We start from the raw sequence: 10,218 nt of genomic DNA on the forward strand, positions 1-10,218 counted from the left end.
AACACTTTGGGGAAGTAGCTAGAAACCTAAATTCACCACCTACGATGGGACCCTGTGCATTATCATCTACCCAACCAGAAAGAGAGAGTTAATCACAGATTTGATTCCACCACAAATATAATATTAGCAGGCACACACTTCTTTTTCTGTCTTGTATGGGTTGCATCCAACTCATTCAGTAAAATATTGGGAAAAGAAATTTGCATGATTTGGAGGAACAGTTTTCATGAAATAATATTTGCAATTCACCCCACAAGACCACAATAATACAACAGTGAAGACATTTTTTGTTATTCTTTATCAAGCAGCAAGACAAACTTTGTATATAATATAACCAAGAGAATTATCTAAAAGACGAAAAAGAAAACTTCTCGAACACTAATCATATCAAAACATATGTACTTGTGTTTGTGTAAATCATGACAATGCATAGACAAAAACTTTGTATAGAAGTATAATGATGAGTGCAAATAGGATCTGGTCAGCTATGGAAATTGTCTTACAGTTTTTGTCAAAACTGTGATATGTACTTGAAGACGAATACTTGAGCTCTACACAGTAAGAGGCTGGGATTCCTTGGATATCTGGTGCAATGATCATTTCCCCTGAGACACTTTTGAATTCTCCCAGGCTCCATTCCTATTGTCACAAAGTTGAAAGTTTGGTTAAAACTGTTCTCTCACACTGGCCTTTGTGAAGTTTGAAATGGAAAAATTGGGCTTAATTTGGTGCATCTAAAATATGGACTTTTTTTGAGCCTGAGGTCACACTGAGGAAAGCCCATCCCAGTTGTTGCAAACAATAGCTTTTTTGGGCCAACATTTTCATTACATTGACATTTGACACTAATTTAGGCCCGACAATTTTGATAATACCCACAAACACAACACGAAGCGTTCAAGAAATTAGTAGATTAGAATTTAGGCGTTTGATCCATTTAATTAAATGGATTGTGTTAATGTTGCCTTATATAGTCTTAAACTTATAATTCGACACAATTTGAACCCGACAAACAACGTTCGAAGTTGACAATTCTTGTCACGACCTGGAAACTCAATACGAATTAAATATTAAATTAACAGGTTAAGAGTAATGAGTTTAACCCGTTTAATTAAATAGTTTGAATTATGATTGATATATATAAACTAAACTAATATTTAGACCTAATTCAGCCTGAGACGCGAACATAAATTACCTCCCTAAACACTATAACAGCCAAAATGGACACAAGTTTTATGAATAACCAATTTAAAAAGACGACCAATATATAAAACAAAGTTACCTCTAGCTGTTTTCCGACAGTCACAATAATTGTGTCTGGGCCTTGTTCAAAAGACAAAGGACCTCGCTTCGATTGAACATGAAATTGAGAATGCTGGGAGGGAAGGTGGAGGGTTAGAGCATCACCATATTCGTTTTTCTCATTTGACAAAACTGAATTTTTCTCCATGAGGAGAGTATTGTGATCGTATCTGTGCAAGGCAAGAACAGTCTCCTTCTCTTGGATTCCATCACAATGTTTCTTACCCGCATTTTCCATGAAAATTTCAATCAACTCTTTCGCTACTGCATCAAGTTTACCTGCCACTTTCTCCATAATTTGCCTGCAAATAATTAGAAATTGATGTGACAGTTCATATATTCATAGTATTAGATTTAGTCAAAGGCCTGGAACTGTTGGAGATGTATGGTTAGAATTTAATGTTAGTGTATTTAACAAAGTATATAATATCAAATTTTTTTAATAACGTTCGAACATATTTATTACGTCTACGTAGTTAGATTCCAACAAGTGATCCATCATCCATCCATGTTTATGTGATTTGAAAATTTCAGGCCCAAACTTCAACAAGTTGGGCCTTGGAGTAGTTAGGCCCAACTTAACAAATTATGGTAACCGATATATATTACGTGTAATTCAAAAGTTGCGAGTCTACCTGAAGTTCCGATACCTTTCGGTTTCTGACCCGATAAACTTTGGCGCCGATTCTAATCTCTCGTTACGAGAACGAGCCCACACAATCTCCTCCCGATTCCCGTTACGCTTCACCAAATTCAGAGCCTCCGGATTCCGGAAGACCGGCTCGGCTTCTTCCACCAAATACCCTAACTCCTCGCTCGAAATCCCGTGGCCGCTGATCCGAAACACGCCGTACTGCCTGGCCGATTGGAGGAGCCGATCAACAGAGTCGCGGCCTCGGGACGCGAGCGATCGGAGATCGACGTCGGACGGAATCGGGTGACGTGTGGTTGCCGGCAATGCGAGGTTCGGAGGTCGCAGCGAGTGCTCGAGGTACTCGGTGAAGATCTGGTTGGCCGCGGAGCGCGATCCGGTGGCGGTGGGGATCGGAGACGGAGGTGGGTCTAACGTGTCCGTCGTGCGCATAGTAGCCATGGCAGCGCACGTTTATAAGTGTTGGAAACTGAGAAGGAAAAGATTAAGGAAGAGGAGGATAAAGCGAGAAAGAGGTGGTGAGGTTATAAAAGGAACTTTTTATTTTTGGTTCGCTGTCGAAATGAAAATGCAGGGCAGGGAGGGGGACCGAGTGGTGGTGGTCGTAAATCGTAATGCACGTTAGGCGTAGTACGCAGGTCTACGTTGTTAGTGTATGAATGTGGTTGATGATGAAATCTTGTTATATAAGGTTTAATCTATGAGGCCTCTTTCTCTCTACTTGGCTAGCTTCAAGAAGTTTCTCAAATACTGACATATTAGGTTATCTTCGTACGGGGGTAGCAATTTGTTTTTGTGTCAGGCACGAATTATGTTGAGATATGGGTTTGTGTCTGGTTTACGGGTTATATAAAAAAGGGTTAAATACTTTAAATCTTCTTGGAATTTCTCAACTTTATTTTTTTCTTCTTGAAGTTTCATTTTTATCACAGGAGGTCCATGTGGTTTTGATAATAGACCAAGTTAGTCCTCTGTCAGTTGACCGTTAGTTAACTTAACGGAATTCCACGTGGACCAATCACATGTTGACATATGGTATCTAAAAAAAAAAAATTGTATTTTCTAAAAAAAAAAAAAAAAAAAAAAGGAAAAAGAAAAAAGATTGGGAGATTAGGTTTACAGGTTTATCTACATGGAGATGCTGTTAAATGAACAATTTGATTTGGGCTTCAATCGAAACCTTGTTGGGGTTGTGGACCTAAAATCGATCAACATGAAAGCTCACAAGGGTATCTACCAAGAAGTTTAATGTTTTTTTTTTTTTTTTTTTGGTTGGCTAAAAGATGTTTAATTCTTGTTCAAGGACCAAACCAAAGCTTTTTAGTTTTTATACAATTCATATGTCACATTCGTTCCAAAATAAGAAGCACACTGTTGAAGTCCACAATATGTACATACAAAGCATTCATTCATGCTTTAAAAACACACCAAAAGGAAAGCGAGAGTCTGAGACTCAAAAAGTCAAACATGATCATCATCAGCTTAAAGCTGGCCCGGTTCCTGAAACCCAATGTTCTCAATAGCTCCGACAGTCTTGAACAATCGCCTCTTGTTTATCTCCTCCACCAGAGATCGGTGCAACAACTGGCTACGCACGTCCACAAGTGACCGCATCCTTGTCAGCTTAGGCGGGAGATTTGAACCACACTTTCTTCGGTCTGCAGGGCAGAATCTTGTAGACTTTCGGGCCTTGGCATAATTAATACTACTCAAATCATGATCATCTTCATTGCCCGAGCAGTAACTTAGATTGGAATACTTGAAGGAGTTCAAAGAGCTTTGGGAACTTGCATCGTCATTGACAAACGACAAATATTCTGCATTAACATGTGGCCAATCATGGCCACGATTATGACTCTTATAGGAAGAGCTGAAAGCTGGGAGACAAGATACAGAGGAAGAACAGGAAGAGGATGATGAGTAGAAAGGGTAGTGGGTGTCATCATCTTCTTCTTCTTCGTCATAGCTAAAGCTGTGCTGATTATGGCATTGGGATGGGCCCCAATCCTTCCAAGTTGGAACCAGAGAAGATATCTCTTCCTCTATCATCCCAGCTATCTCCAGTGGTTCCCAGTCTCTAATTTCCAATTCCTTAACCATCTCAATCGCTACGTCAATTGCTGTGTCGTGTACAATGTCGAAGGGAAAGTATATGTTCCTTGCATGACCTGCATTATTATATAGAAAATGCGTCCAGTTTCAAATGTGAAAACGGTAACAAACAAACCAAAATATTCCTAAACATATAAAAGCGCTAGTCATATCTGAGTTATTACTTCAAAAAGACTAATCAATTTGGAACTTATCTAAAATTCATTATAAAGTCCAATTTCACTGAGTAATTAGGCAATGTGGAACTTAATTAGTACCCATGACTATCTTTATAAATCACCCACTCTATGTGTGCTTTTTTTCATCTTCCTAATATAGGACTGGAGTGTTACACAATTGCTTATCCGGATTACAATCAATTCAGACAAGCAATTGAGAGAAACTTAGGTGTCCGAACAGGTCTTGAATTATTCAAGGCAAATAAGTCCTATCAAAGCTATCTCTTAGGCTGCAGTCTGGACAAGCAATTGTAGTGAATCTTGATCCGCATTAAACTATGTGTGCACATATAAGAGAAAGGCTTCGACATACCGTCCCTGTCAGAAATTTGTACTTTGATGAAAATGGTATCCTCTTCCGGGTCCAAGGTTCCCGTGATTGTCATATCAGTACTCCTTGTTGGATCAGACACCGAAGGTGGCGACTCCACCAGTACTGTTCTATTGGAAATTGGGTTCGGACATGGGATGGGCAGCAATCCACCTTCATCAGACGCTAGAAATGGATCCAACAAAAGCTCCTCGGCCTGCAACCTCTTTGACGCAGTCTCCAAGCATTTCCCCACAAATCGGCGAGCTTCCTTGTCTTGAATTCGATAGAACGCATTGGGCAACTTTCCCTATAGTAAATCAGAAGAAAAATTAAGCTTTTTTCGTCATAAAATTCTCATGCAGTTAATGCAGTGAAGGCCTAAACTTACCGAAGTAACTTTCTTGTATATTTGGGCCGGGTTGGAGCACTCGCTATATGGATACTCGGCTGTAAGCATCTCTAACACACACATGCCAAAGGAGTATATGTCTACTAGTTCATTGTATTCCTCCTCGTACAATTCTGGTGCCATAAATTCAGGTGTACCTGATATTAAAATGAGAAACACAAATTAGCTAGACCAAATTGTTGGTCTCATTAATAACCAGTCCAAATTCTCCGACCGTAATTGTAAGATGCTTTTGATGGGACTAAATTGTCTGGACAAGTGTTTGGAGAACTCGAGAGAGTTGAATCCATCAAGAACTTCTCTCAATTGCTTAATTAGCAAGGGATTTGATTTAGGGAGAGGGAGAGAGAGAGAGATTGCCTATAACACTGTGGGCATGTTGGGACCCACGAAGGATGGCTGCAAGGCCCATATCACCAATTTTGACTTGTCCAAGATGGCCATTGATGAAAATATTGTCGCATTTGAGGTCCCTGTGTATGACGGGAGGATCATGGCCGTGCATATAAGCAAGACCACGTAGGATTTGGCGGGCCCAGTTCTTGACTGCTCGAATATCTACTCGCTGATATTTCTGCCTGTACCTGTATCACCATCCCATTGTCATTAATAAAGGTTATAATTAAAATTAAAAGCCTATTAAATTACCGGTTATTTCTTTAACTCTGATACTACGTTAAATTACTAGTTATTTCAAAATCTTAAACTGATAAGAAAAAAGTAAATTAATTTAATCAATTAATCATTAGTTTAACACTAGATCATTAGTTTAACATTTAACCCAAAAAGGAAAAGAATAAGGAAAAAGAAGGAAATAAGATGATTACTCTCTAAGTGTTCCGGAGGTAAACATTTCGCTGATGAAGTTAAAAGTTCTTCGAGTAACATCAACCCAAGAGGCGTAGAATCGCATGATGGAGTCATGCTTGAGGTTCTTGAGAAGATGAACTTCCGAGTAAAGCCGCTGCAATTCCTCCGGCGAATGAAAAACTTCCTTGAGCTGAATTTGGTTCCACGCCACCTCTATTCCAATAACCTCGTCAAATGCCCTATACACCGTCTTCATTGCTCCTTTCCCAAGAATTTCCTTGAACTGCAACCCAAATATTAACAGTTTTATGCCCTATTGATTCACTTATAAATTGCATAATCATGTGCACTTATTTGAGCAATTTCTACGATGAGTCCAAAAAGATCAAATAACTCGTAAAGTCTTCTTTTTTTTTTTTTCGGGTTCATAATGGACAGGGTGATTTTTGTAGACACTTGAGAAAGATCGTACTCTCACTTTCATTATGACAATTAATCTGCGAATTATAGGGTAAAGATACTAAAATTCATCTTTAAACAATGGAGGTAGAGTGTTATCTTCTCACACTTGATCATTTACACATGATACGAAGAAAGAGCCCTCCATTCCTTTTGAATGGGATGGCCTTGTAATCTCCATATATTGGATTAATTCCACGTAAATTCTTGGTGCAATGTTTTCTCACTAAATCGCATAGGCTCAACAACCCTAACAGACCTTTTTTTCTGTTCCTATTTTTTTTTTCTCTTTGTTTGCTAAAGAAGCCAGTGTCACTCGCCATGAATAATGGTGTGGACTCTTCAGCCCATCGGCAGGACAGGCCAGGTTGGTGTAAAAAAGGTCGCGTGTGTTACGGGGATCATGTCACCCAAATGACCCATGTAATATATAACAAGTGAATTAATCAATCTTGTATAACATAAATATTTAGATATCAATAATCTCCAAGAAATGCTATATATATACAATATATTTTTATCTCATTATGCTAAATTGCTAATGTGTTAAGGTCCAATAATCCTTAGATTAGCTATTGTTAAAAAAATAAAAAAAAATAAAAAATAAAAAAAAAAGGGCTACCATACACCTTGCCATGTTCACATATTAGGAAAAAAAAAAAGAAAAGAAAAAAAAAAGGTGTGATTTTTAGCATTAATTACTAGTAATATTATGAAGCTTAACCCAACCAATTCGAAGTAAGAGTAATTTTAGAAAACACATTTTTATCCTACTTTAATTTATTGACATAACAGTATCAATCAACCTTTGAATCAGCTCTCGTTAAAAAAAGAAAAATAATCACTAATTGATACTGTCACATCAACCAAGCGTGATAAAAATATAGTTTTTAACATTATTTTTAGAGATAAACTCGCATTAAAATCAATAAAGTTTTCCTTAATTCAAAAACTAGATTGAAGAAATCTATTAAACGGACACCGTTCTAAAACTTAAACCAATAAAAAAGATAAATTTTATTAATATTTTAACAAAAATGAAATGCAAATATATGTCTTGTAGAGTAGCCGGCGCCGGCACTGCACAAGTTAGTTATCTCATACGTTAATCATTCTTGAATAAAGTAAATTCCCCTGCATGGATATGTTTCCTAGAACAGGCAGAGATGGGAAGATGATAGAAATGGTGAAAAGGCCCAGATTTGTTCTGCCATACAATTTGTATTTTGATTTTTCTATATACAAAAAAGAAATTGAGAATAATATATATATACTTACTCGGCCATAGCGACCAGATGGATCAGTTTCAACGTATCCAAGCTGAGCCTTGGCTCCATCAACGCATCCTCCCAACCGTCCGTTGTACATAGCTGAGAAATCAACCGCTTGCTACCTTTTTTTCTTTTTTGCGTCTTCTACAATACTTGCTTTATATTAATTCTAATTAATTAATATTAATAATAATTTCAGACAATAAAGATGAAAGAAGCTGCTGCAAGTGGCATGCGTGCTAGAAGATCCGAGGCTTCCCCTCATGGTTTTCGTAGGAGAAGACGCCGAACAATAACCAGAAAAGCCTCGAGTAATCAACACTTAGCATAATCCAAGCCATCTCCACAACCCCACGTGAGATTTCGTAGTAATCAGGAACCATTTGTCTGATATATGGAGAATTTAATACACAGAAACAAAGAGCTTGAAGGAGACAATATATATCCTAGATTTCTGACACAGATTAATTGGGTGTGTTTGTGTGTGTGGTAGAGAAAGAGAGACTATTTTCTCGTCAGCCAAGGAAGAAAAAGAGTGATGAGAAGATGTTTGTGGTGGAGGGAAATTATTTCGTAAAAAGCTTTCAGAAAATGAAATGATCGTCTATGGGACTTTGGGTTATTTGGCTTGAAACTTGGATTATTCTAAATTTGAAGAATCTGTGTGCACGCCTTGACAGAGCCATTTGTGGATGTGAGAGCAATCCTGATAAAGGATTTCAAAGGGGAGAAAGAGACAGAATCTCAAGGGAAAGATATTGTTTGAGAGAGAGAGAGAGAGAGAGAGAGAGAGAGAGAGAGAAGTTTGGGAGAGGTTGGGTTGGAATTTGCAAAGACAAAAGAGGGTTAGGAAGAAGAGGTTGTGAGGTGTGGATGGATTAATACCATATGTTGGTCAATAGATAACGGAGCTGACGGGTGAATTGGAGTTAACGGCGTTGGTTATATATATATATACTCCATGTGTGTATGGGGAAGGGAGAGACTGATCAGAGAGCTTGTGGTAGTTGATGATCAGCTCTGCTGGCTGAGCTCAGAAGCCAGGTCTTCAATTCGAAGCACACTTAATTCGCCCATTATTTAATGCATTTACCAGTTTATGACTGCATGCATGTATCGGATAATCTTTAAGTAACTTACTACTTAAATTGCTGGTAATTAAGAAAACAAATTTAAAAGAGTTCTTATAAAATTTATCTATTTAAGCAGCGACGGACCGACGGAGATTTGTTGGACTCTATAAGAATTTTTTCACATTTATTGTCTGTAGTATCACATTTTTTTAATTAAGATTCAACACTTAATATATGCAAATGCAAAAATAATTCACATACAATCAAGTCATTAAATTCTACGAGTCTCCCATTTCCCCCTCTCTTTTTTTTTTTTTTTTTTTTGCCAAGTGATTTTTCAAATATTTAACCCAAATATTTATTTTAAAATATATAAATTCATCTTTTATTGCAATTTAACATGACTCTGATTTTTCTTTTGGTTTGTTTTTATGATTTGTTTCACCATATAATTGGTTAAGGTATATATATATATATAAACCAAAGCCATTTCCTAATATTAAACTAATTAATCAATCAAACTCACACATATACATTTTAACAAAATTTGACTACATGCTATATTTACCAAAACTTGTAAGAGCAGAATTGATGAAAATATGACGAAGATAAGTTTGACTGATTTTAACATAGACAAAATTCCCCAAGTTGGAACCCGCCAACCTCATTAGTGCAAATATAGCAAAGGTGTTTATATCCTCTATACGCCTTTTATTGTTTACGGTCAGACACACAGTGGTGGGTTTTTCTTGAAGTTGCCATGCTATTTTGCCAGAAAAATGATTTTTATGATCAGGATTTAATATTGTTACATCGAACGGTATAACTAATTTTTTGAATGACATGGTAACATATTTATCATGTGACAAGTTTGGCTGATTTTAACACGGACAAAATTCTCCAAGTTGGAACCCGCCAACCTCATTGGTGTAAATATAGCAAAGGTGTTTATATCCTCTATACGCCTTTTATCGTTTAAGGTCAGACACACAGTGGTGGGTTTCTCTTGAAGTTACGATGCTATTTTGCCAGGAAAATGATTTTTATGATCAGGATTTAATATTGTTACATTGAATGGTATAACTAATTTTTTGAAGGACATGCTAACATATTTATCATGTAACATCATATACACTGTTAAATATATACAATATTAAATTACAATTAATCATGAAATAACTCATCTTCATTTGACTTTAAATTGAGCCAAAATAGAGAGATTTCTATATCTATCTACCGGTGGCGGTTTCGGTTATAGGTACCCTTTTGTTGAACTACAACCACTCATTCATTAATATTTTACTATGATAATACTATAGAAAGATTTTGGTTGCCAAAAATACACACAAGGCTTTACGAAAGTCTCCCACCACCTATTATTCTTATCCTTTTCTCTATATACGTGACGCCCCTATTTAATATTCAACGATCAAAAAAGCAACATTATTGGTCTAAACATGGGGGTTCTATCTTGATGTCATTGACTTTGCTAAATTATTTTTCATTTTTAACACATTTAGTGGGTAATAATTGAGGGAGTGAAGTTGTCAATGAAGTGCACGTGTAAATAGAGACAGACAAGTTCGCGCGCCATGACCC

General features: G+C 37.0%; 2 protein-coding genes across 2 annotated transcripts; both read right to left on the reverse strand.

The window, feature by feature from the left end:
* Positions 1-417: 417 nt before the first annotated feature.
* On the reverse strand, positions 418-2,584 carry LOC132162125 (2-oxoglutarate (2OG) and Fe(II)-dependent oxygenase superfamily protein). Its single transcript, XM_059572380.2, has 3 exons — positions 1,938-2,584; positions 1,283-1,604; positions 418-639 (listed from the first exon to the last, which is right to left on the reverse strand). Exons 1-3 carry the CDS (start codon positions 2,393-2,395, stop codon positions 418-420), a joined length of 1,002 nt encoding a protein of 333 aa, XP_059428363.2. The 5' UTR covers positions 2,396-2,584.
* A 677-nt stretch (positions 2,585-3,261) lies between these two features.
* Positions 3,262-8,334, reverse strand: WNK5 (WNK family serine/threonine-protein kinase 5). Its single transcript, XM_059572209.2, has 6 exons — positions 7,554-8,334; positions 5,834-6,099; positions 5,367-5,590; positions 4,986-5,143; positions 4,598-4,904; positions 3,262-4,122 (listed from the first exon to the last, which is right to left on the reverse strand). Exons 1-6 carry the CDS (start codon positions 7,641-7,643, stop codon positions 3,437-3,439), a joined length of 1,731 nt encoding a protein of 576 aa, XP_059428192.2. The 5' UTR covers positions 7,644-8,334; the 3' UTR covers positions 3,262-3,436.
* Between the last annotated feature and the right edge of the window lie 1,884 nt (positions 8,335-10,218).

This window comes from Corylus avellana, chromosome 10, assembly GCF_965113065.1.
Source record: "Corylus avellana chromosome 10, dhCorAvel1.hap1.2, whole genome shotgun sequence".
Taxonomy (NCBI): domain Eukaryota; kingdom Viridiplantae; phylum Streptophyta; class Magnoliopsida; order Fagales; family Betulaceae; genus Corylus; species Corylus avellana.

What these genes read in the sequence shown, in the direction of transcription:
- LOC132162125 (XM_059572380.2), bottom strand. Translation starts at nt 2,395, where the DNA reads ATGGCTACTATGCGCACGACGGACACGTTAGACCCACCTCCGTCTCCG. An exon ending in GAAAGGTATCGGAACTTCAG is followed by an intron (nt 1,605 to 1,937) that starts GTAGACTCGCAA and finishes AATTATTTGCAG; the next exon opens with GCAAATTATGGAGAAAGTGG. An exon ending in CTGTCGGAAAACAGCTAGAG is followed by an intron (nt 640 to 1,282) that starts GTAACTTTGTTT and finishes TTGTGACAATAG; the next exon opens with GAATGGAGCCTGGGAGAATT.
- WNK5 (XM_059572209.2), bottom strand. Translation starts at nt 7,643, where the DNA reads ATGTACAACGGACGGTTGGGAGGATGCGTTGATGGAGCCAAGGCTCAG. An exon ending in CATCTGGTCGCTATGGCCGA is followed by an intron (nt 6,100 to 7,553) that starts GTAAGTATATAT and finishes TTTGGGTTGCAG; the next exon opens with TTCAAGGAAATTCTTGGGAA. An exon ending in ACATGCCCACAGTGTTATAG is followed by an intron (nt 5,144 to 5,366) that starts GCAATCTCTCTC and finishes TTTTAATATCAG; the next exon opens with GTACACCTGAATTTATGGCA.